General features: G+C 34.5%; 1 protein-coding gene across 1 annotated transcript; it reads left to right on the top strand.

Annotated features, from left to right (window-relative positions):
• The first annotated feature begins 888 nt into the window (after positions 1-888).
• Positions 889-9,704, top strand: VPS2.1 (SNF7 family protein). The gene is made up of 6 exons (XM_011625770.3): positions 889-1,031; positions 1,135-1,187; positions 1,557-1,687; positions 3,369-3,473; positions 8,355-8,615; positions 9,298-9,704. Exons 2-6 carry the CDS (start codon positions 1,151-1,153, stop codon positions 9,433-9,435), a joined length of 672 nt encoding a protein of 223 aa, XP_011624072.1. The 5' UTR covers positions 889-1,031; positions 1,135-1,150; the 3' UTR covers positions 9,436-9,704.
• Positions 9,705-27,406: the final 17,702 nt, after the last annotated feature.

The following is a 27,406-nucleotide window of genomic DNA, read 5'->3' as shown; positions in this document are numbered from 1 at the left end:
TTATTTTTTAATTTGTTTTCCTCCGAATTTTTTTTTAAATAGACTAAGACTAAGACTAAGCCCATACTAGAAACTCTAACTTATAGCTCCACTGCTTATTACTTCTTCCGCCCTTCCTTACTCAATCCGATGGTACAAAATGACATTGAGAGCGAGTACGCCTTCCCAACTAGTTGATCGCGAATCCTCCCTTCCTTACTCAATCCAAAGGTGCAAAAAGACAGTGAATCCGCCCTTCCTTACTCAATCTGAAATGCAAAAAGATTGCGAATCCTACATCACAAGTGTTTTCTAAAATTCCTCTCTCTCTCTTAAAACAATCTGCTATCCCAATTATTAAAAGTCTCTTATTTTTGTTGTTACCATCTATTTAAATAAGTAAATAAAATAATATTTATTAAATTAGAGCTCACTTTAAAAATTTTAATAGAACAGGCTGTTTTGATACTCAAATATTTTCAAGTTGCTCATCTCGACATCAAGATGCATAAACATAAGAAAAGAAAATGGATTTCAAGTTTTGAAAATAATGCATCTTGTAAAGCAATTTTGGACGGTCAATTTTTAATATTTTTAAGTTTTTATAGATCGACTCAATTTATACCATTTTTAAAACTTTAAATTTTATAATTAAAGATAAAAATATACTTTTAAACCTATCACAAATATTTTCAGAACTAAAACCACAATTTTCGACAAAGGTGGGCGTTAATTTGATTGTTTAGAGCTTCAGCTCTATTCAAATTATTAAAAGGACTCAAAGTTTTATGTACACGAAGCTTGCCCAATAATAATAAATGCTTGTAAAATACAGCAGTGGCAATTTCGTAAAATTTGGTTAAACCAATCGCAAATTATAAGTACAGTTGTTTCATCTTCTACTCGTTCGAAGAATCGAATCTCTGTGTCCCTTGTCTCAAAATCCCTAATTTGCAGTCCTTTCTTCTTGTTTGCTTCTCGATTTTATCTCTATTTCCCTAATTTGTAGAAGGCATTTTTCTATTTTCCTCTGAATCTTCTCTTTCTTTATCGTAAGCGGGCCTTATTCTCTCTTCAACAATTTCTCTTTTTTCTCGATCTCCTCTCATACTTTCCACCTTCTCAGAGAGAGTATAACGCAGGTTTCTTCTTCAGGATCCGTAAATCAGCGATGAGTTTTCTGTTTGGAAAGCGAAAGACCCCTGCAGGTATGCGTTCTGACCACAAATTTAATATCCAAGTTTTCGTAATTTCTTTTGTTTCTTCTTTTGAATTATGTATGGCCTTGTTTTAATCCTTTTAACCCAATTTCCTGTAAATTCTCTTTTGAACATGTGAACTGTGGCGATAATTCTTAGACTTGGTGGTTGCTTCTTCATATAGATTGATTAAATTCTCTTTTGAACATGTGTACTGTGGCGATTATTCTTAGACTGTTGGTTTCCTTTTTCAAATAGATTGATGAATTAGCTGATGCATTTAGCAGATTTTATTTTAACTTAATTTCTTTTGGTCGTTGTTGCTATAATTGCCCGATTGTTTAAATGAATTTATTGGTGTTTTTTTTTTCCTCAAAGAACTTCTGCGGGAGAACAAACGGATGTTAGATAAATCTATTCGAGAGATAGAGAGAGAAAGACAGGGTTTACAAGCACAGGAAAAGAAGCTTATTATGGAAATCAAGAAAACAGCAAAACAGGGTCAGATGGTAGGTAGTATCAATTCTTTCCTTGTTTGATCAAGGTTGATTGTTTTCTAGAGAAATCATGCCATACAGGAATCGATGTTGTCGCCTATTGCAATAATCTCTCGCTTTCTCACTCACAGGCACACATACACACTCTCTAAAACGACGAAACATGATATTAATTCTCCAAGGAAGGTTACAGTATTTGCTCATGTCTGACGCTGATGCGTTTTTTCATGTTTCCTTCCTTTTTGTGATCAATAAATTGGGGATCTAATTTTCAAAGCATCCTGATTTTTTTAAGGTTACCATTTTATCCGATGAAATAAAATTGCCATTTAGGACAAGTTCCTAGCTGATTGTTTCTGTTTAATTTCCTGATTTTGGCTAAATTTGGTGAAGCAAATTTCTTTTCCTGATTTAGGGCAAAATTTTTATGTTCATTCTGGCAATTTTATTAAAAGAGTTTAAAATAAAGATGAGTTGAATTTGCCCCAAGATGGGCAATATTTGTTGAATGATTTTTATCTGCTGGTCGTTTAAATGTCTTAAGTTTAAATCCATTTTGTCTGAAATATGGTCAATCTTCCATAATTCTGACTATTCCCTTTGTTATTAGTCGGTGTTGTAGAAAGAATCCACTCGGATCTGTCCGAGTTTCTCGGACTCAGCAAGGTAAACTGGAAAATCTCAGCCGGTTCCTATATGTTAATACTAGAACTTTTACAGAAGTGGCTGAGTCTCTGACAAACTCGGCCGATTCTACATGGACATATCCTACATTGGACCCACCAAGTCCAAAGTTGGAATCTTGTTTTTGAACCTTGCCTAACTGTCTTTTGGTCGGAGTCTTGTTTTTGAATCTTGGCTGTGTTTTGGTTTGAATTTCAGATATTGGTGAAAATTTTCCATTTTTCTCTTTCGGTTTTTAAAATTGTTATGAGATTTCTATTTCTTCCTTTGTTTAAATTCAACTTGGGACTCATTTTCTTTTAAAACAAATTTGAACATGCAATCTTGGTGGTTTACTCCAAAACCATTCATTTTCATTCTATTAAATTTTTAGATACAATTGATAAATGTGGAAAATAAAAAAAATCTAGTGACAAGGTAAAAGCTTGGGATGGGAAAAGAGACATCCATGGGGAAATATAATTTGAATTGAGGCATTTTTTGGAGGCTTTTGAATTGCTGAAAATTTGAAACTAGAAAAATTGAACTTATTGGTCTGTCCAATTAACTTATTTATCAAAAACCTTGACTGAGATGGTTTGAAATCAGCCAAGTTTTGTGCTTTGAGTTGTGAAGCTTGAGGTCTTTGAGTTGTTCCACTCAGGTGCTTTCCGGTCAAGTTGAGTTTGATGGTCAATTATTATTATAAATATTTTTATTAAACAAGCATCGGAAAGATTGCTGCTGTTGTAGCTATTGTTTTTTCTTTTTTTCTTTTTTTTGGAGTCTATTCTAAATGATCGAAAGGGAATTTTTTTGGGTATTTCTTGTCTAGGGTACGGTGAAAGTAATGGCAAAGGACCTTATCTGAACACGACATCAAATAACTGGTCAATTATTATTATAAATATTTTTATTGAACAAGCATTAGAAAGATTGCTGCTGTTGTAGCTACTGTTTTTTCTTTTTCCTTTTTTTTGGGTCTATTCTAAATGATCAAAGGAGTATTTTTTTGGTATTTCTTGTCTAGGGTGCGGTGAAAGTAATGGCAAAAGACCTTATCCGGACACGACATCAAATAACAAAGTTTTATGCTCTTAAATCCCAACTCCAAGGTGTATCTCTGAGGATTCAGGTTAGTAAATCTAACATTCTAAGAAATTTTTGTTCTACCATTATAGTTCGTAAAGGGTTCTTAGTAAACATAGACTCTGTAATTGCAATATCTGATTTCCGTTTCAGTTAACGTTTTGTATTGGTGCTAATAAATGCTCCATAAAGCATGGCTGGTCTAACAACCATCCTGTATAACTTCGTCTTTAGTTTTATTGGTATGCGGTGATCACATAAAAGTCTAGAAGCACATCTTCACTTCGTCCACCCAACTCTAATTCTATGCGCAATATCTTCCTTAATCTCTCCATTCTCATGGATTACCGACCTAAGATATCGAAAATAATTTTTCTTAAATATTTCTTGGCTATCAATCTTAACGAATTCTACTCATATTATTACTAAACTTGCATTTCATATATTCTGTCTTAGTTTGGCTTATTTTAGAACCTATTGATTATCGATCATCCCTCTAAAGTTCTAACTTTGCGTTGACGCCATCTCTAGTCTCATGAATCGAAGCTATGTCATCTGCGAACAACATACACCGTGGTATCTCATCCTGTAGATGCCTAGTTGACTCGTCCATAACCAATGGAAAGAGATATGGGATCAATGTTGACCCCTGATCGATGGTTGACCCTTGATTGATGTAGACCTATTGTGACGGAAGGCTCACTTGTCTTATCCTTATACTAGTTAGCGCTCTCTCATACATATCCCATACCATATCAACATATCCCTTAGAGACTCCAAATTTTTTTTTTTTTCCAGCACCTACCAAATTAACTCTCTTGGTAGCATGTCGAATGTTTTCTCTAGATCAATAAGACCATGTAGAGGTCTTTTCTCTTATTCCTAAAGTCTTTAGCATTGACCATGATTAAATACTAACTTTCTATAATACAATTCATTTTCAACAGTCTTGACAAACATCATTATGATAATATACCTGGATTGCTTGACCACTCTTCTAATAAACCATATGCATCCTGGAAACTTGCAAAGGAGGAATTTTTCAATATGTGAGAAATATATGATGATTCCCTCGTATTTTGGTTTTCCAGTCTTTGAGAAAGTACTGTTCACTGCTTCAAAAAGCAGATCGCCCAGTGCTTGGGCGGCCGCCTGAACCTACTTAGGCGGCCGCCCAGCGCCCGGGCGCTCGCCTGAACCTACTTATGCAGCCGCCCAGGGCCTACGCCCCACCCAGGGGCAGAAATGCGGCTCCTTGAGGGTATTTTTGGGTCTTTTTTTAATACTAAATGGGCAAAATTGTGGGTTTTAGGTTCATTTGAAACCTAAAACCCATTAGATGCTATTTTAGAGAGAGAAAACCCAAACAAAATATTTTTTTAGCGGGCCGCCCAGGTTCTGGGCGCTGAGCGGGCTGGACCCCCTGATCACCTGGGTGCTGCCTAGCACTTTTTGAAACACTGGTACTGTTCTTAGGAGGTTTTCCACTCAAAACATAAAAGCACAAGCAAGTACACTTCCTTGCTAGTTGAAGTACTAAATCAACATAAGTCAGTGTTTGCCGACTCAGTCAAGTCGACTAAGACTATCCCCAGTTGCCCTGCCAAGCCTATAACTCCCACAACTCAGGTTGTATGTTTGTAATTTTCTTCTTCTTTTTGTGTGTGGGTGTGTGTGTTGGGATGGTGGGGGGATTAAAAATAACCAGAATATTTTCTCCATTTCTCATGAATGCTGCTCCATATTGAGCTCAAATGTAGGCCCCAAACTTGTTTTTACATGATCTTTCAACTAGATAGATCAGATTTGAGAAACAATTATCATATTTTTTTGGACTTGAGAGGGGAAAATTTTGACACGGTTTTGCTTGAATCGAAAAGTTTCCACTTCTTTGCAATGGCTGGTCATCCTTAAGTGAGATTTGCGCCTTTTACCTCTTTGGGTTCTTTATTCAATCATAATGCTTTATCATCATCATCATCATTTCCCAACTATTTAGTGTGGGCTACAGGAATCTTGGTCCTCTATTATGCTCTATCAAGGGACATACCATAAGTGAGGCAATAAATTACCATGTCTTTTCTCACTACTCTCAACCATGTCCTTTTCGGTGTACCCCTTGCCTTTTTTGGGCCTTCCACTTGAACCAACTCGCACCTCCTAACAGTTGTTGGGGTTTGCACTGCACATGGCTAGCCTGCCTAAGTCTAGTTTCTCTCATCTTATCACCTATTAGAGCCACACTTAAATTCAATCATAAGGCTTGTTTCCCACAACAAATGCAAAAAATATAATTAATTTATATATGTTTTATTTTTTTACAGTCATAAAATCAAGGGAACATATAAATCCTGTATTATATTTTATATTTAAAAATAGTCTCATGTATTTTATATTTTACAATGAAGGCCCATTTTTTGAGATTATGAAGTGTAATTTAATTTTATTTCTTTTGCCATACGTCAGATTAAGCTCAAATTTGGCATGTGCATATTTTTCACCATCACATCAATAAAAAGCATTAAAAAATAATTTAAAATGAATAAAATTACCAAACTATATTTATGAGTAGTTTGGTGATTTTATTTATTTTAAATTAGTTTTAATAGTTTTTTATAAGTGCATAATGGGGAGAAGTATGGACATACCGAATTTTGAGCTTAATTTGATACATTAGAAAATGGTTTGTCTAGAGTTAACAACCCCTCAAACTACAAAGGGTAATGTTAAAATGAGTTGTAATGGGTGTATTTATCAAAAAAATTGTTACTTTTTGTTTAAAATTTATTTTAAGGACTCGTTTTCTATGCAGCCAAGACCGCATATGTAGAAATGCAGGTTTATTAATAAATATATTTTTGAGATGGATTTTGGACTTAATTTTTAAGGACATGTAATCTCTAACATGGAGATCATGAAGATAAAAAAAAAAAAGTAAATTTTAAAAACTAGAAATAATAATTCTAGTAAGAAAACATTTGGACTAATAGTTTCCATTGTTTTTAGATGGAACACCTACTTGCATCCATCTTTAAGATGGATGCTTTATACTTTTTGAACTGCATATGTAGTCATGAGGTCCAGCCCACATGAAACAATTTTCCTTATTTTAATAAGTAACTTAACCATTAAGTAAGGATAATTTTGAAAATTTTCAAGAATAGAATAGTATTTTGAAGGTTAGTATCATGGAACTTTATTTGTAAAATACCTTTTATCTTTTTTGTAAAAATATCAACTTTACCCTTTATGAAGATAGCTAGAAGGACCCCTTGCTTTTTTAGGGATATTTACACAAACGCCCCTACTTGATGAACATGATACCACAAAAAGTAACTTTTTAAAACCAAAAAACACGTAATTAGTAAATCCACCCCTCACAACTCCTAGTATTAACCTTTGTATTTTGAAGGGTTGTGAATTGTAATTTATCCTATTAGAAGAAGTGATAGAATTAAAATACTTAGAAGAAGTGATAGAATTAAAATACACTTTATGTTCTCAGAAATAGGACTTGATTGTAAAATATGATATACATGGGACTATTTTTAAATATCCACATAAAACGGGATTTATATGTAAATTTCCATAAAATCAATTGCCCATGTTTTATTCACTTTTTATGAATTTTTTATTTTTCCTGAATTTTCATATACTTTCCCAAATATTTGGGCTTCTTGGGTGACTTATGGTTGACTCAATTGAATCGACTTGGGCTCGCTCGAGTAGCTTGCACAGGCCAGAATCCGAGTTCGACTCTTGAGCTGCATTTTCCGACATTGATATAAACAAGATATTTAGGTTTACTTAGGAAGAGTTCAACATGTATTAGTTGTACCATTTAGTTTTTAATGGTGTTGGTAGTGAACGCACCAATGTTTGCCAGCAACTTTTGCAGCGGTGTGGGAATTGCAAATGCTGCTCTGTGCCCATGCTTTAGAATAGGTTAAAAAAGATCCCCATGAGGTATTTTCTTTTCTATTTTAGCATATTGAATGATTCAAATTTTTAAGAGGGGGAAGTTGATCCCGAAAACAGCACCTTAAGGTTTAAGACTATGGTGTAGGGAATATGTATGGTTCTGTATTTGGATGGACAGTTTTGATGTGTTAGAGTGAAACTTCATTTGTAATTTTCTGAGTATTCTTTATTTTCTTGTCGTGTATTTATTTCTGCATTTTGTGACGAAGGAAAGTCTCAAACCAGAACTAGTGGAACTTGTAACATTGTTGCACAAATTAAATGGATAAAACACCTACGACTACGTGACAGCCTCCCGTCCCTTTTTTGAGTGGTGATTATCAACTGACTTTGGAAGGATAGTAATTATTTTATTATTTATTTCATGCAATGTTCTGCTCTGAGGTGTGCATCTAAGGGTATTTGTATGAGATGGTCCAAGGAACCCTTCACAAAGAAAAGACAGTCCTAGAGACCCTATCTAATACCAGGATCACTGCTTTGTTGATTTTTGTTCAGTAAGGAAAGCTGTAGTACGTACACATTAATTTCTGTGTGCTGGTGCCTCATCTTATGCTCCTAGATGGGTGATGCTTTCCTTCTAGACAATCATTTAACCAGATTTACACTTATTTTATAAATAATCTCTTGTTATAATGTTCTAATATATGAAGTTTAGCGGCATACATTCTCACATCTCTTTCATCCCGGTTGTTTGCTCATTTCTGAATATTGCACTCACATTATAAATCCCCATCCTTTATGTTTGAATGTTTGATATTATGATCTATGATTCTATGGAGATAATACTAATGGTTTGAGTCTTATGGAGTTTGAAGTGAAATGTGGTTAAGCTGTTACACAAACTTGCAGAGTTTTGCCAATGAAGGAGAACAACTAAACTGACAAAAGTCTTATGTTGTGATATGATTCATCTGTGACTAACTAAACTAATTTATCCTCACAGACACTTAAGTCCACACAAGCAATGGGGGAGGCCATGAAAGGTGTTACTAAGGCAATGGGACAGATGAACAGGCAGATGAACCTGCCTGCCCTGCAGAAGATAATGCAAGAGTTTGAGAGGCAGAATGAAAAGATGGAGATGGTAACAGAGGTAATGGGTGATGCCATTGATGACGCCTTGGAAGGAGATGAAGAGGAAGAAGAAACTGAAGAACTTGTCAACCAGGTTCTTGATGAGATTGGAATTGATATTGACTCACAGGTACACATTTTACCCCTTTCTATTTATTTTCTTTCATGCTTTCCTCTATCCCCATTTTCTTTTTCCTTTCTTGGGGTTGTGGTGGGCCGCGTGTGTGGTTGGGAGTGATAATTGCACCAATGTCAGTAAGTACGAATTGATTATTGTTTGGTACTCAGGAAATGTGAAACATTGGAAACATGAGAATAGTACCCTGAGCTTTAGATTGAAAAAGCTTTCTTTAGTCCTGCCAACCTTGTCCTTTTCATGTGGTCAATTGGCTTGCTTCCTTTGCTAAATCTGTTCTTCCCATACTGAAAGGGAGGGAATGAGGGTTGGGTGCTCTTAAAATAGCATGTTATATGTAACTCAAAAAGCTAGAATGTGAGTGAGTGGCTTGATTGGTTTCCCTCTATAAGGGATGCATGTCAGATTGTCACTTTGCTCCCTCCAAAATTGAGTTATCTTCTTCATGTGAATTAATGGCTGCATCAACTGAGATATCCCCTGGAAATACCAGGAGTTAATACTCTTACCGTTCTTGAATTCTTCCTGCTTTACGAGTTTTAATGAAACTTGATTAAGTAGTTAGCATTTGCCTATTATTCTTGCCAAAAGGATATTTTTTATTGCGCTTTCCACTATGATCCAGTGGGGCTTCAATTTTTCTCTCCATAAATATCATGTGATTTGCTTTGTGCAGCTTCTTAAGGCGCCGTCAGCTACTGTGAGTGCTCCTGCATCAACTACCAAGGTTGCACAAGCTGAGACAGCAGGAGGAGAAGAAAATGGTATTGATAGCGATTTACAAGCAAGATTGGACAATTTGAGAAAAATGTAGTTCTTATCACGGTATGAATTTGTGAAACCTGTGCATGTTTGATGTTGTATTTCCTCTATAGTTTTAGTGGAATGCTTGTTTCTAAATTCTTGGTATTGTGCATTCGCTGTAAATTGGTGCTTTGTTTTGGTAACTTGGGGTGTAAATATATATATGTAGCCACATATGTCTACCCCATCCGGGCATGCTATTTGATCAGAAAATGGAAAGTGATGCACAGATTGAAATGAGAAATGAGAAAAGAATGTAGTCATCTTCATTTTCTCTCATAATCTGTTTTTTTTCATCTTTCATCCTTTTTAATGTCTGGGCCTGATTGTCTTTGTAGTTGATTTATTGTACCATAAAGTCATTACACTTGTTTGGAGGTTGTGGGAAATCGAAGCCACTGAACATGATGATATAGGAACTTAAGAAACTTAAGAAGAAAAGGAAATTAGCCCAATTTTTTCTTTTATCGAGTTCTACAAATTTGGATTCCTAAATCACTATCTTCAAATATCCTTTTATTATTTAAGGTGCCATCGTAGCTTTTCACTTGTCTACAATGTTTTCATATTGGGGAATATACTATACTTGGTAGTATATAATTTCCACTACTTAAACCTCCCATGCACCATCCGTACCCATCAGCTGATGGTGCAGATGGGCCATACTGATCTGAGTATTCCACTATACTTGCAAGTATACTGTTGCCTCTATGTATTACGTATGGAATAAGTGCATGGTGTAAGTTTCATAGATATGTGAAAATAGTGGGTATAACTGCCGTTATGACAAGCAGAATAATCAAGGACTGTTACGTTATATGACAGTAACATGCACACTTTCAATATAACAGCTCTATGTAATGGCTCTTGTAGCAGTTTCCGAAATTGAAAGAGCAAATAAATGTTATATGAAATGCAATGGCCATTGCCTATGGCAGTTGAAATGCCATTACAGTTGATGATTATTCCATTATAAAAATATTTTTCGCTGTATTCCAGTTATTATTGTGTTATATTTTGTTATTTTTGAAGTAAACATTTGTTGTAATGCTATTTCTTGAAAGGTAAGCTATAATTTAATTTCTCTTTTTTTTTTTCACCACTATCACAACTCTTATTATGTAAGCGGCTGCAGTTTAATTTGGTTTGAATTCTAGTTTCATTTCCCAAAAAGATGAGAACACTTTTTTCTCTTTCAGAGCATTATTTCAAGGAAATATGTTCACAAGAAACACTATTTTGACCATGCAAAATATGTTGATGATATTTTGTGTAGGTTCTTACGTCAAGAACATGTCATTGGTGTTTGGTACTGTATAAACTTAAATACTTCATTTGTGATCATTCAATGAAAAATAGATCCTTCTCATTAAAATCTTGCTATAAAAATATTTAATGCACTTAAAATCTCGCCTCACCTTTTTTTAAAAAATAGTATGTGGATGTGTTGTGTAAGAGTTAATATTGAGATTAGTATCAAGTGACACTTGTGTCCATGTTTTCAGCTATTAAATGGGGATAATTTTGTAATTCATCATGTTTGCCGTTTTCCTGAGAAACCAAACCACAGTTCATGACGTCCAATTATTAGCAACCAACCCGTACTTGACCCATTTTATGTTGGTGTGGTTTATATAAGTCTGAGGCCTAAACAATCAAAGTAAGGCACGTATTTAAATAGTGGTAAAATATGTGGTTTTAATACCAAAAATTTTCATCGTGGCCTAAAAATTTATTTTCATCTCTATTATACAATTTAAAACTTCAAAAATAATGTAGATCAAGTAGATTTATCAGCACTTTGAAAATATTGAAAGTTCACGGTTTAGATAATGTATTCCAGGATGCACTCTTTTCAATATTAGAAGTTATTATTATTATTATTTTTAATATGTTCATGTGTCTCATTCAAAATGAATCCATTCAGGAGAATTTAGATGTAACACCAATAGGCGATAAGATGAGAGAGAGCAGATATAGGTGGGCTGGTTATGTGTGGCGCCGACCAAGTACAACACTGGTTAAGATGTGCGAGTTAGTTCAAGTGGAATGACTTAAAAAAGCAAGGGGTAGGTCCAAAATGATGTGATTGGAAGTAGTTCGGAAAGATATAGGAATTTGTAGCCTCACTGAGGGTATGATCTTTAACATAGCAGAATGGCGGATCGGGATTCGTGTATCCTATCTCAATTAATTGAGAAAAAGCTATGATGATGAAGATGATGATGATGTCCATATGTCTCAAGGTTGAGATGATCATATTTGTTTTTTTGGCAACGAAACAACTTCTAATGAGTTTTGGAGTTGTGCCTTAGTTTGATTGTTTAGGGCCACAACCTTACCGTAAGATGATCCTCATGACCCTATCTGAACCCTCCAACTTCAGCATGTCGTGCAAACCACGACCACCCTATAAAAACATCCACATCAAAGAGGCCCGCACAACATCTTATTATGCTCCTAAAGTGTTGTGCACCACACGTGCAACCTACTGAACCATAACAAAAGGCCAAGAACTTAGTAATTAACGTCTCCTTAGGGGAATTCTCTTTCTTAGTTGAAGCCGGCAATCACGATTAAGGAAATAAACACCTCCATTAGCCTGGGTTAGCCTTTGCTACTGCCACCCTCCATGAAAGCCTCTTCATGCTGGTTTCAAAGGGTCAGGCTGCTGTCTGCCAGTACCATTTCTTCCTCTCTATATCTCTCTCTCTCTCTCTTTCAAATTGTCTTTATGACTTGAGTGCTTGTTGCCATTTTAGCGAAAATCTCCATCATCAAAATCGCCGCCGCCACCACCGCCACCTTCACCTCCTCCTCCTCCTCCACCCATAGTATATCACCTGTGTATCCACCTAAAACTTTGTTTAGCCTCACCACCAACACCTCATCATGGCTATCACCTCAATTGGTTGCCCCAGCTGATTTATTTTCTTCTTTTTTGCTTTCTTCCACTAACACCACCACCAATTGGTTCTCTCCCCTACCATTCTCCACCACCACTTGCTTATCTCCCCAATTCTTGCCACCATTGCCACCACAACTTAACTATTTTTCCTATTCTACACCATCATCTACCACCGCCACCACATATCATGCGCTGAGGCGGTCGTGGGCGCAACTTCAGCGTCAATTTTTTGGTATTTAAGGTAAGCCTTTAAAGTATCCACTCATTTGAAGTATTTTTCCCTGTACAAGTTGCCATTCCCACCATCCGTTAGCCATCTAATGGCACCCCGATGGTTGTCAGAACCACCATTGCCACCAACAGATTCACCACCTCCACAACTGCTGGAATCACCGCCTTTAGTCCAGCCTTTGAACCACTCACCCTTCTTTTATGCACTTATTGGGATAATATCAGCAGCCCTCTTGCTCACTGCCTACCATTGGATTGCTATCGGGTGGTGTGCGATATGTGAATCCAGACACCAACGAGGCACCCCTGCTGACCCTTCTAGTGGTCTTGACAACTCATCCATAGAGCTGATACCAGCTTATCAATACCAAGAGGGTCAAGGTGGGGGCGACCGGTGTGCAGTTTGTTTGTGTGATTTCAAGAGTGGGGAGGACGTCAGGGTTCTCCCTGAGTGTGCACACTCATTTCACCTCCCCTGCATCGATATGTGGCTCCATTCGCACACTAGCTGCCCGCTCTGTCGCACAGACACGATGTCACATCTGCTGGCTAGTGGCAACGTCTAGATTTCAGCTGGCTAGCATGGAGCTTCAAGATTCGATTTTCATATTGCTTAAAGATTTTTGGCATCAGAGACTCGTTTGTTGCCATACTTGAGGTGCATTCTTTAGACATGTGCCTTTGAGGAATTGCAGATTTGCAGTGGAATTGGATTTGGACCACGGGTCTGTAAAGGAGCTTGTCTTCTCTAGTTGCCATACTTTGGTTTTGGGAAATGTTATTGTAGGAATATTGCATATTGGTCTTGTGTTAGAAGGGGCTAATAAAACAAGATGGGTCCTAGCCAACTTTTTGATGTGAGTTTACTTGAGAATTGTGATGTGCATCCCTATTATTAACATCTCAAGAGCATTTACAAACTCAAGGGGTGTGGAGTCTTTCTGTAGTTTTATCTATAGCTCAGAAAAAACAAAAAAAAAGAAGAAGGGATAAAATCCCTTACAAAATCATTAAGGGGCTGATTTGATACCTGTAAATCAATTACCCGTAACTGGAAAATGCATTACAGAGTTGACGGGTAATGTGGAGCTTGACGGACCCACTACAAAACATACAATTGACCTCATAAATTTGAGGTCCATATATAAGTGTGACTCTCTTTCTAAACTCTTTCCTAATTTGAGGACCATTGCTTTTTTAACTTTTCCAAGGTGCTCCTCTTCCCTTTTCTCTTTCTAAAATATTCACCTCTTTCTAAAATATTCACCTCTTTTTTTTTTTTTTTTTTTTACGTAATACCCTTCTTTTTGTAAGTGTTTTTTGAAAATTTAAATGTATTAGTACTTTCTTCACTATACACATGTCTTCAAAATATTGTTGTTATATTAATATGAGCATTATAATTGTTTTTTGTTTAGTTTTAATTGATATTGTCCTTAACAAAGGAAAAATATTAAGAGATATAAAAAAATCACATTACTATAGGCAAAATTTATGCAATATTTCCGAGCCAAAATGACGGTAATGCATTTCTTAGATTTCCTTAAGAGATAGCCAAACAACTTTTTAACAGAATAATTATAAGGAGAAAAGAATTAAATTAATCCATGTGGATATTACTTTCATATATTAAAAACAAAATAGTTTTAATTGATTGTTTATCCTAAAAAAGAAAGAAATATAAAAAAAAAACCACCTTATTATAGATAAAATTAACACAGTATTTCCTAGCCAAAAATGTGAAAAATCTATTACGGGAGTGCATACGTTTTTGCCAACCCTATCCCTAATTAAAAAAATCTTGTAAGCCCTCTCTCTTCATAATAACTAGGTGATCCCTCTCTTTTTAAGCTCGTCCTCTTATCTGAAGTCCTCCGCTGTTATATAAAAATAAAAATTAATAATTAATGATAAATTACACAACACAATTATAATAAAAAATTTTGCACAACATAATGTGAGCCCTCTCTTTGTAAGCTCAGCTCGTTCCCTCACAATTGAAATAACATACCTACTCTATTCCAATATCTCAAAATTTTATACTGCAATTACCAAACTTTCTAATTTACTAATCAAACTTCTTCCCATTTTTTAACTCGTACCCTACAGATTTTGAATTTAGTATTAATAAATTTATTTTTTATTTGAAATTATATAGAGTAACATTTGAAAGACTTCTATAAAAAAATAAATAAAAATAAGGCTTATCATAATAAAATCATGTTATCCCAATCATATTGTTCCAATGAGTCATGTTGAAACCAATGTCATGATAGAAAACATGTGATTACATATAAGTGCCAAAGGCACTTAAAATAAGTAGGAAATAGTGTCATGACTGTAAAATGGGACAAGTTATTATTAGAAAATCTTTTTGGAATGGTGATAATGTTATTATTAGAAATCTTTTTGGAATGGTGTGATGATGATTTAATTCAGTATTTTAGTGGAATTTTGTGACAAAAAAAAAGGAAATGATAATTCTGCATTTTAGTGGAGTTTTGTGACAAAAAGGAAAGAAATGATAGTTTATAGGCATGTGCTGGTAAAATGTTGGTAATGCATTTCCTATATTTCTTCCAGACATAGCCAAACAATAATAATGTATTTCCCAGGTTACATCTAAATACTACCAAAACAGCAACAATCTATTTACAGGTAATGTAATGCATTTCCTATATTTCTTCTAGACATAGCCAAACAATAATAATGTATCTCCCAGGTTGCATCTAAATACTACCCAAACAGTAACAATCTATTTACAGGTAATGTATTATGCGGTAATGTATTACGCCAGTAATATATTTCACAGACAATATATTTCCAGGTATCCAAACGGCCCCTAACAGTAACAATCCATTTGTAGGTAATGTATTAAGCCAGTAATATATTTCCAAGTACCCAAACGACCCCTAAAGGGTCAAATTATTTCTATTAATATTTGAAAGGCATATTTTTTGTTTTGATATCAATTAGATGCCTCCTCCAAGCTAAACAAGAAAAAAAATACCATTGTTCGGTATTTGGAACATAGAACAATCATGGTCATTTGACCCCAAGGGGCCTCAACCGAATGAAGAGAATAGCACAATTGTTCCGCATTACAAATAAAACAGATTGTTTAGCATTAATAATGCAGAACAACTAAGCTTATTCTTATGGGTGTGGTTTCTATAATGTTGCAACTTTAAACAATCCAATTAAGGTGCACCTCCGAATTTTATCATAATATGTAATTTTGGTGTTAAAATTTATTAGGATTATTTGAAAGTCTACTTTTATATCTAATTATAAAATTTTAAATTCTAAAAATGGTTAAAGTCAAGTAGGTCTATAAACATATGAGAATATTGAAATGGACGGTCTAGATAATGTGTTGGAATATGCACTATTTTTGGGACTCAAAATCTTTTTTTGTTTTGATATTCATATATCTCGATGTCGAGAGTCAATTACAAGGTTTTTCAACATTAAAACAACCTTTTCCAATAGATTTTTGAGGCGCATATGTAATTTCTACATTTTAAGGTTGCAACTTTATATAAACTTTTTCCTATTTTTATTATTCTGCACTTAAATGCTTTGTATGCATACAATTTCAAAATTGTCCCTAGTTTTTTTCTTTTTTGGGTTAAACAATTATCCCTAATTGTTTTGCATGACTAATGTTAAAAAGTGGGTTCCTTTTTTGTAATGCAAAATAACTTGGGGTATTTTTATCATTCGGGTGAGTTATTAAGGGTTAAATTATTGAAATTCCCCTTATGTTTTATTTCAAAAATATGGGACAGGCCATTCGGATATTTCTAATTTTTCTTTGTGAGGAGGTACCTAAGTGATATGAAAACATAAAGGTATATGCCTTTAAATGTTAAAAAGGGATAAATTTGATCCTTTACTGATTTTTTAATGGGCTTCATACCCTCTAATGATATTTTTCCTAATACAAAGAGTGTCACCTATGGGCAACTTTCTAATGGAACAAATTATTTTCAATATTTTGCTTGTTAATTATTTTCAATATTCTGCTTGTTAAGGTGAGAGAATTTTGGGTCGAATTTTTGCTTCGCGTACCTCATAAACTCATGTGAAAGATCCAAAATGTTTTACTTTTACCAAGTGAAATTATGGTCCTCGAATATGTGGAGGTTTATAGCCCAAGAAGTTGGTCCTTTGAAGGAATGCGTGCAATGCGACGGTTACACCTTAGGTACAGTATGGTAGAAATCGTAAGAAAAATTTGTTACGTCCCTAGGGATAATGCTGTGCATTTCCTCCCTAGCTCAGGAGGATTGTTCTCGACTAATTTTGGGAAAATAGGTAATAATGACTAGATTATTATTTTTAAAATATCTAGGCCTTCAAAAATTGGACAGTTTATATTCAATCTTGAGGCATTAATTTTTTTCTAATGCATAGCTATTTATTTCAAAAATATTTTTTTGTAGTGATTATTTTATGGTTGATGAAGATTACTTCCCCAAAATTTGAGATCCAAAAAGTATCCATAGCATGTGTTTTGCCCGAGAGAGGAAATAGATAGTATCCTCCTTAGGAAGGACGAAATCTTTTCACTGAGGATTATTCTTCCATGTGATCCAAGAAATGTTTCTCTGGACTTTGAGCATAGTGCATTGGCTCTTGGGGTACTTTTTACATTTTTGTAAGAAGGTAAACAGTCTAATTGAATATTTTCCTTTAGGATCTAATACAATCATCATCATCATAGCTTTTTTTCAATTAATCGAATTTGGATTGGAATCTAATACAATGGTGTTGCCAAAATATTTCATGCTCGTGTTTATTACCTTGGGTCAATCTAAAAGTTATTTTACGACGCCAAATTTTTGAGATGTAACTTCTTCAGCACATAGGTTAACCCCAATGAAAAAAATTTCCAAACTTTTCAGATCAAGTTTTTGTACTCATTAATGGTAAATCAGTGGGGTACTTTAAAGCCACAACATGCATCCGGCTCTTATCACAATTTTTTTCACTATAGTTGCAGGATAGTTTAGTTTGATATTTTCGGGTACTTCATCGTTTAGTTTGATGATCAGAGGGTAATCATAAAGGGGCTTTTGTAGTGTCTATCCTAGTTCATGAACAGGACCAATTATTCGCATCTGCAATTGGATGACACATTCCTATTTTGTGAAGCTAGCCTTCAAAGGATCCAAAAATTGTGGTTATTCCTTAAGTACTATCAATTGATCTCGGGCTTTAAAATTAATATGGAAAAAACAAAAGTTAATAGGTATTAATCGATTTAACTGGGATGTGGATAATTGGGTAACATGCTTCTTTTTTTCGTTTTCTTTTTTTCTTTTTTTTAATATATTTTTGGGGGGCGGGGGGAGCTCACTTTGATCAAAGCCACTTTGTTCAATATCCCAATCTACCATTTCTCATTATTTGGAGCCCCAAATCTGATTCTTAAAAACTTGAGTAGATGATGAGGAACCTTAAAAAACTTGAGTAGATAATAAGAAACTTCCTATGGAGTGGTTCAAGCAAGGAAAATAAGTTTCATCTAGTGAGATGGAGCATGATGTGTCTATTGAAGAGTGATGGTGGATTGGGAATTCGTAAACTCAAACCTGTGAAAGAGGCTCTACTTAGGAAATCATGGTGGAGACTGGTTTCAGGGTGAGTTCAGCTATGGAAAGATATTATCAGAGAGGCTCTACTTACGAAATCATGGTGGAGACTGGTTTCAGGGCGAGTTCAGCTAGGTAGATATGGAATAACTTTTAACTAGGAAGGTAAGCATCAACTCCCCAGCCTCAGACGTTTGGAAGGGGATTGAATATACTACGCTCTTGTTTTAGACTTATAGAAGAATACTCATTGGAAATGCAGTAAAATCCCTGTGTTGGTGCTCTAAATGGATTGGCTTAGTCCCTCTTAAAACTGCCTGCAGTAAGAAACTCAGTGCTCCAGATGGGGGAAATGAAAGCTGAATTTCTTCGGATCCCTCCCCTGTCCCACATGTTCAATCTTTTTTTAGCGGTTTCCCCAGATATCTTTATTTCCTGAACCATATCACAGAGTCATACACAAATTGGAAATCCTTTGAGATTCAGTGAGGCAAGAAACGCAATTTGGAACATTGAATTGTCACATCAAAGGGTGGATACACTGGTTGCATATCTGTATGCCATACTTCTCACCTTGCTCTATAATCATTTTTACATGCAAGTGAGGGAAGGGAGTGTACACTGTCAAGTTCCGACACAATACCGTTAAGTCAAGATCGCTACTTCCCAGGTGTCCCAAACATTGACAATGTGATCATTCAAAGTTCCTCATAGGATGAAAGCTTTCTTATGGGTGGCTGTCAGATATAGAACCGTATCTATAGAGCTATTGTGGAAGAGAGGAGCAGTCATTACATGTATATGCCTGCTTTGCGAAGGGAATGAAGAACCAATTCCCATTTGTTCATTCACTGTCCCTTTGCTTCCGAGATTTGGAGGTAAATTCTATCGTCATACAATCTAAATTGGTTTATACCCCAACTGCTGCTCACTTGCTTTCATAGTGGGCGTCTCAAACCTTCACAAAACATGGAATCAAGTAGTGGAAAACAGTCTTGGTAGCTACGATATGGCATATATGGAAGGAAACAAACTATAGAACCACCCAGAACAGAGTGATTGAGATAACTGAAACCAAAAATCAGATCTTGAACTCAATTGTAACATAAGCCCAGGACACCAAGGGTGCTTTCCGGGTATATAAATATGAACGTGTTGGTATTTCTTATCCGCAATAAGCCTTCGAAGCCGACTATCTGGGCTGTACCTCAGGGGGTATAGGTCAGACTCAATTTTGATGGAGGTGTGATAAGAAATGAAGGGTCTGCAGGTTATGGTGGTTTGTTACGAAACCACATTGGACAAATGATATGGACCTACTCTGACCAGTTGCCTCCATGCCCCACGGATGAGGCAGAATTGTTGCCACTCAGATTTGGAGTGTTGAATGCAGCAAACACACGACAGTGATTATAGAGGGAAACTCTGCCAATGTCACTTCATAGTGCACCAACCTCGTACAAAGTACCATGGACATGGAGAAGGGTGATGGATGAGATTGATCAGCTGTTTGAAGACAAACAACTCATCTTCCAGCATTTTAACGGGAGCAAAATCAAGAAGCCATATGCTAGCTAAGAATGGATCACTGCAACCTGCAATGGAGGTGGTTCATGGGCAGTAGTTGTTGTATGGGTTCAGTTTTGGAACTTTGAATTAAGTTTTTTTGCTTATTCTGCTATTGTTAGTGGAGCTCATTTCTACCATTTTGCCTATTGTAATTCTATTTTTTTGCATTCTTCTCATTCTAGGTTTTTGCGGCAAATACATTCTGGTTAGTTATACTGGTGCCAGGACTACTCACGATTCAGATGTACAATTTCTTATGGTTAATGAAACCTTGTTTGAGTTAGAAAATAGAAATTCTAAATTTCACTCTCTATATACTTGAAAATAATAATGCATCAAGAATGAAGACCGTCCGATGTTTGAAGGGTGAGATTTAAATGTTAAAAAACTCAAAATTTTAAAAAAAAATTCAAAAATAATCTAATTATTCTAGATGGTTCCCAACATTTTAGATTCAAAAAATTCTCGAAAGTAGGTCTTTTGACGAGTATATGCATGCACCACGGTATCATAGTATAGTCACTAAAAATTAAAAACTAAAAACCATGCTTGTTGCTTGAAAGCAGTGCTTTTAAACCTGACGGTTCAGATTAAGAATAACCGATTTGGACCTGGAAACTATTAGAGCTGAACCGTTAAACCTGACGGTTCAGATTAAGAATAACCGATTTGGACCTGGAAACTATTAGAGCTGAACCGGTTCCAAGAAGATATCAAGACCGGTCCAATCCTCTCCTAAAACCTCCCATTTCATTTTATTTTATTTTATTTTTTTTAAGCTAATATTATATTTTTTAGGTCATCCTAAATCCCTACTTTTTGTTTTTTTTCTTTTTTAATATTTTTTGGACCGCTGAGGACCTACATGGACAGCGATTTGGTGATTCGACACAAATATGGACGGCGGACGATCCACCCCCACCAGTCTAGGTTTGCTTGAAACTCATATGTACTTGAGGTCAGAAAAGATTTTTTTTGTGGAGGTTGATGGGTTTAAATGGTTGTGCATTACCATTCAATATTATTAGAATAGGACATGCCATTTAATCAATGAATCCTGGCTAAAATCGGTCAACCTATTTTGAAGATACATATAAACTGAATTCAGTTTACAAACCGTTAAAAAGAAAAAGAACAAATATTTAAAAAAGGGTGTGGATTGTATAGAGCGGAGGCTCTAAATAAGCAAAGTAAAGTGCACCTTCAAATAGTGTTGAGAAATGTGGTAGCTTTAAAATATATTTTTATATTTAATTATAAAATTTAGACCTTCAAAAAAAGTGTAGATCTAGCAAATCTATGAAAACTTGAAAATGTTGAAAATTGACCGTCCAAAATTGCATTACAAAATGCACTATTTTCAAAACTTGAAATCCATTTTTATCTCATGTCCATGCATATTGAGGTCGAGATAATCAATTTGAAGATATTTGAGCATCATTCTCATAAAATTCTTCATTCTCATAAAATTTTTGAGGTAAGCCCGAATTTGATTGTTTAGTGCTTCACATTTATAGAAACTTTTTTCTTTAAAAACTAAGCCGAAAGTAGGGTTTGGATTTTGCAACTTTGTTTCAAAATTAGGGATTTAGACCTCTAATCTAACACAATGTCATGTATAGGATTAAGATTCCCCAAAGTCGATCATAATGCTCGATTGAGATTCAGTGCCGGATCTACTGGATAACGAGTACCCTCCTCTTTATGATCAATATTTTCTTTTAGGATCGATTGTTTGTTCCAGCATCCCTACTATAAGGATGTTGATCTCTCCTCAAAGTTTGCTTATTTGGACTTGTGACTTGATTTATGCTTTCTTTAATTCTTGATTAACAACCTCCATAGTACGTTGCAATACATATCCTTAATGCAGGAGCGGGGTTTGGCAACATCTTGATAGATGTATATTATACTACAGTGATACAAATTGACATAAGCAAGTGGGAGAAAAATATTTAAATAACTAGAAAAAGAAGTGAGAGAATATATTATCTCTCATTGTCTATAGAGAATCCACGCCTAAACTTGAGAGATTTGAGCCTCCCTAGCTTCGCATGGGAATTCACCCCAAATGATATTTTCACAATATAAAAACCATTGTTTAGAAAAAATTGATTCGTGGGGTGGATTGTCCAACCACTCTTCCTGTGTCAAATCACTTGATTAGCAATCCAAATCAATTATTCGAGAAAAATTTTAAGAACATATAAAAAATTAAAAACCTTAAAATAAAATAAGATAAATTTGTAAAAGATTTTAAACATTGGAATATTCCTAGAAAAGCAAAACAAAGAACAGTAAAAAAAGAAGAGGGTTTTTAGGGGGGGACAGCTCAGTATTGATAATTAGTAGGAACCACACCGGTCCTCGCAAATTCTTAGTTCGGATCAGTAATTCTTAATCTGAGCTACGTTTTATGGAACATTGATTTGGACAATTAGTTCTTATCATTTCTTATGTCTTTCTTCTACATATTAAAAAAAAAAAAAGTAAAACCCTAACTCGCCCTTATCATTTTAAATCCTAGCCATTCATCTTTTTAAAATTAAAATTTTAACTCTATCCCTCAATTCTCTATAATAAAAGGACCCAATTACCCTTTAAGATAACTAAACAAATATATATATATATATATATATATATATATATATATATATCAAATATATATCAAATAATCCCAAGACCAAATTTTAGTGTCCTTAAGAAACATAACAAAATAAAAGAAATATAACCATATCTATGTCAGTTATGCAATATGTCAATTGTGCAATAGAAATGAAAAAAATGGGTTGCAAAAAGAAAAAATAATGTAGCATTTCTATATGGTTCCGATTTGGTTTAAAATTGTGGAATTTGGCCAAAATGATTCGGTAGTAGGTAGAGTTGAGAGAGAAACCAGAGTGTTCCAGTGTGGTTCAATTGTTCAAGTTGGGGATCATCTAACAAATACGAAAAAGTTTAACAAATCGGAAAAAGTTTATGGATGCGGTTTCTATATGATCTAGGCTTTATCAATAAAAAGTACAGCCTCACGGTGAGACCTCATCCGGAAAACAGTTTGAGAATCATAAATCCCTGTTGATAGTTTTAAAATCAATTTCCATCTACCGACTAATGAATTTGAAGTTCAGAATATAGCATAGGTCTTTTGGATTTATGAACACTTGTAATGGACAATCTAGATAATGTGTTGCAATAGATACTATTTTTAGGGCTCGAAATCTTGCTTTTTTTTCACAACCATAATAGTCAAGGTTGAGATGATCGATTTTCAAAACTTTCTAATGTTAAAACTGTAATTTTTTGTAAATTTTGAGGTGAGTTTTTACTTTTTTCCATAAGGCCCAGGCCTTTTTTAGCACTTTTCCAAAGTTTATATGAGATTGAAACCTTACTTATAGAAGCAATTTCAGAGGTATGTACACCAATCATTTTATTTGGACAATTTGACACTATCTTAAAAGACCTTTTATTCTTTACATTATTTAAAGGGATGTACAAATTGAAACAGTCTATCTAAAATAGACGGTGTAGAATGTCGTAATTTTACTTTTCTAGCTACGATTGCAAAGTTATACAGACATGCAAGATGATAAATGCAAGGAAAGTAAAAGCAAAAACAGAGAAGGGATAAATGTATAAGCCAATAAAAGGCTTGTAGAACCAATAAAATTTGGCGATTAGACTGGTTCTATCGGTCAACAATGGTTTAGCAAATTCTATAGTATTTGTCTATTTGAGGACTTGACCACACCGGGGCTTATTGGCAGTTCGACCGATTAGACCCGTCAGTCCGGTGTGAATAACACCATTGCAGCTACCTAAGCGCTCTCTTTCCATGCGTTCTAGAAAAAAGAAAGGGATAAATACATATATCATGCCCTTACAATTTATGAATATACATATTTTTTGTTGCTATAGGGTTGCCCACCCCTCCTCATGCCTATCCTCTTGTCACTGTTCTTAGCTCGAGATATTTGTTTTTTAGGCACTTATCTCCTTTCTTATACACATGTTGAAAAACCTTTATACCTTTATAACCAAGGTAACAAGATACCCCAAAGACCACAAACAACAAATACATACAGCCTCATTTTCTTACATGAAAATATTTACCTTCTCTCTTGGATAACTCCTAATCATGCTTTTATTTTCGTTTGATTTGTATGAAAATCATGAAACAATTCTCTCGTGTGGTCAAGTGTGGAAATATTTTCATATCAATTGGTCTTAGTACATCTTTTCACATCAATTGACAACTAATTTATGTAAAAATATTCCACCAATTGACAACTTATTGATATAAAAATATTCCCACATTTCACCACATGAGAGAATTTTTTCGTGTAAAAATAATTTTTTGAAAACATTTTCACGCGAACCAAAACGTTTATTATTTGCCTATTTCGATGGTTCAATAGTAAGACTTAATCCTATTTTGACAGTTATCAGAACTTTCAATCAAAATCGAAAACCTCTTCTTTCACTGTCTTGCACGTTCTTGAAGACCACATTTTAGTTGATAGGGACCATTGACCAATGTTTCAGATATCAGGATGAGAATAGTTTAACACATTTGTTCTCTTGAGGAATTGTTTCGTTTCCAAATTCATATAAGAGTTAAGTGTCCTCTTTTTCTTTTTGAAAGGTAACTTGGTACTATTCTATATATTTTTATCAAAGGTTGTGGTTTGCATAAGGTTGCAATATCAAAGAATCCAATTGAGATGCACCTCCAAATTTTATCATAACAATCTAATTTTGGTGTAAAACATTTTTAGGATTGTCTGAAAATCTATTTTCATCTCTAATTATAAAATTTTTAATTAAAAGAAGAAGAAAATCAGGTAGATCTATATAGTGAAATGTTGGCTCCAGTGGAAGTATGGACTATATTGGATTGTGAAGCATTTCTAATGTCGAAACGCACCTGAGCTTTGACTAACCAAGAAGTCTAAAACCCATAGTACCAGGCATTATAATTGCAAAAATTGGACTATGATCTGGATATAGACTACATATTGGTATGTCTTAAGGCGTACTGGGATAACATGCTTCAAGGGTCTAGCATTTATAAACAAATTAAAATTCAAAGAGAGTGTCCACACGTATGAGATGATGTAGCATGAGAACATGAAATTTGGGCTTTTCGAGGGGAAGAAGAGAGAGAGAGAGATTGATTGACATTTGTATGTGTACTTTACTACTCCGGTGCCAGTTTGCCACCTTGGAGATTAAATATTTGAACCGTACATTGATTATTTGATTTTGATTTGATTTGTGTGTTTTATACTTGTCCAGTTTCCAACTGCCCCTAATAAGCCTAGCATGGGGAATTATTATTGAGTAATTTATGTTAGGTGGGGAGAAGATGGAAGGCCTAATGCTTTCTCTTTGTCTTACGTCCTAGGTTATAGGTCTCAATTCCTAAACAACCGATAAAGAACATCTAAAATATTTGATTAAAATATATTCTCCTTATGTGATGTGGTTTTGATTTTATCATTCTAGAATCCTTAATGGTCTCTCTGTCCGGTCCCCCTTGAACAGTAATTTAGGTGTGGCTTTTTGGGTGGGCATGAAAAAAAAGAATGGAACTATTTGAAGAGAAAGGATAAAGTTTATATAAGGTTTCAAACTTAAAATATAGAATTAAATATGCACATCAAAAATCTATTTGAAAATGTTGCTTTAGTGTTGAAAAATCCTCCAATTGATCATTTCGACATCGAGTTGTATTAATATGAAAAAAAAAAAGATTATGAGTTTAAAAAATAGTGCATCTTGTAACACATTATCTAGACCGTCCAGTTTCAAGATTTTTATATGTTTATAGATCTACTTGATTTTAACTATTTTTGAAGTTTAAATTTTTTTAATTAGATATAAAAATACATTTTCAAACAATCCTAAAAAAAAAATTTCCAAAATTATATTATAATAAATTTTGGATGTGCGCCTTAATTTGATTGTTTAAAGTTGCAACATGGTAGAAACCACACCCTTGAAGAAAAGGTTATCCACAAGAAACTCAAAACAAGGTGCACCAAAGACGTGGCGACCAGTTCCATACCAATTTAGAGAATTTTTATCCGCAATAAGCTCCACATGTTAATGTAAAAACTATTAAGAAAGTATGAGTGATTCTAGCTTTTGTGGGTTCAGTCAAATCCAGCTTTTAGCTTTGGTTATTAATTTTGTATTTCGCACGATGATAAACAAAGTGTGGTGTGCATTTTTTTAGGTTATGTAATCAAAGGAAACGCCTGTATATGTGTGGAGGATAACTCAGACAGCACATCAATTTAAAACAATGCAAAACTTAACTAAATTTTGCTCAAAGTTTTATCTATAGGACCCGGTTTTTATGAGTCTTCCAACTCATACTATTTTCATGCGTGCTCCCTTGAAATCCCATTAGTTGTATTGATTTTGGATCTAAGTTTCTAGTGATCCACGATCTACACTATGATGATTATGAATATAAAAAATAAAATATAACAAAATAAAATTTTAAAACACTTTTATTAAAATATTTATCTATCCATTGGATAGGAATCTTTAGTTGTGGATGTTAATCTTAGAGATGATGGACGTTTGTGATTGTGCGGGCAAGTGAGTCCGCTGACTGACAAAACACTTTTTCTTTATCTATATTGCAATATTTCTTTGTAGAATATTGCATCCAATAAGATGGTCACAAACATACAACCGATTATTTCTTTCTATATGATGTCACCAAATAGGGGTGTAAAATTTAGCACCTTCCCTTGTTATGTGTATGATTAAATTATGTTTCCCTAAAGTTCCTTTCTCTCTCAAGTTTGTCAAGTATCATGTGTATGCAAGAATGAAACTCTCTCTCTATTTGTTCTATGTAACAAAATTATTAGATTTGTAATCTCTTTTCCAATATATATATATATATATGAGTAATGATCTTATGAGATTCTCTCACATCTCATAAGATCACCATTAAATTTGACACAGATCTCTGGAAAAGTCAAGTCACATATGTAATAACTTTTCTAGAGATTTATGTCATGTTTAATGGTGATCCTTTAATATCCTACACACATAGGTGTGGGAGGGTCTCATATACATTACTATATATATATATATATATTTATATATATATATATATATATATATATATATATATATATATATATATATATATTTGCCCCCACCTGCAAATGTGAATTGTAAAACGTATACAAGATATGACATCGCCACACTCTATCTCTCTCCATAAAAACACCTCTTAATGCAGTAGTGGAATCATCATTAACTTGTCAAAATCTAATGCTCCAACCATGCATAAAATAATCATTTTCCCATAAAATAATAGTAATAATGCTAAGCTTTCTTGCTCTTTTTACACATGGGCAACTTTAGAAATCAAAATAAAGCCCCAAGTGAAGGCTGTTTCCATGCCTTTTTGGGATTAATTAGTAGCAAAATGTGAAGGGGGCTGAACAAATCCATGACCTCAACGCATCCCTCCACTGCAAATGCTTACTCTTTTCTCTTGACGTAAATGCTTACTCTTTTCTTTTGACGTGAGAGCCAAATTTAGGATTATGTTTGGACCACCACCACTTGCGAGATTTTTGTGTTGAAAAGTAAGGTGTGGAGTATGTAGTGAAGAAATAAATAAAGCAAGTGGACTC

The sequence above is a fragment of the Amborella trichopoda genome, chromosome 8 (assembly GCF_054954075.1).
Source record: "Amborella trichopoda isolate Santa Cruz 75 chromosome 8, AtrichopodaSantaCruz75HAP2 v2.0, whole genome shotgun sequence".
In the NCBI taxonomy this organism is placed as follows: domain Eukaryota; kingdom Viridiplantae; phylum Streptophyta; class Magnoliopsida; order Amborellales; family Amborellaceae; genus Amborella; species Amborella trichopoda.
Note: the sequence above shows the minus strand (reverse complement) of the source record. Positions and strands in the feature narration are given on the sequence as shown.

Bases quoted from the DNA above. Each gene is read 5' to 3' on its own strand.
- VPS2.1 (XM_011625770.3), top strand. From the start codon at position 1,151: ATGAGTTTTCTGTTTGGAAAGCGAAAGACCCCTGCAG. The intron at 1,188-1,556 runs GTATGCGTTCTG...TTTTCCTCAAAG, and splicing joins AAAGCGAAAGACCCCTGCAG to AACTTCTGCGGGAGAACAAA. The intron at 1,688-3,368 runs GTAGGTAGTATC...TTTCTTGTCTAG, and splicing joins CAGCAAAACAGGGTCAGATG to GGTGCGGTGAAAGTAATGGC.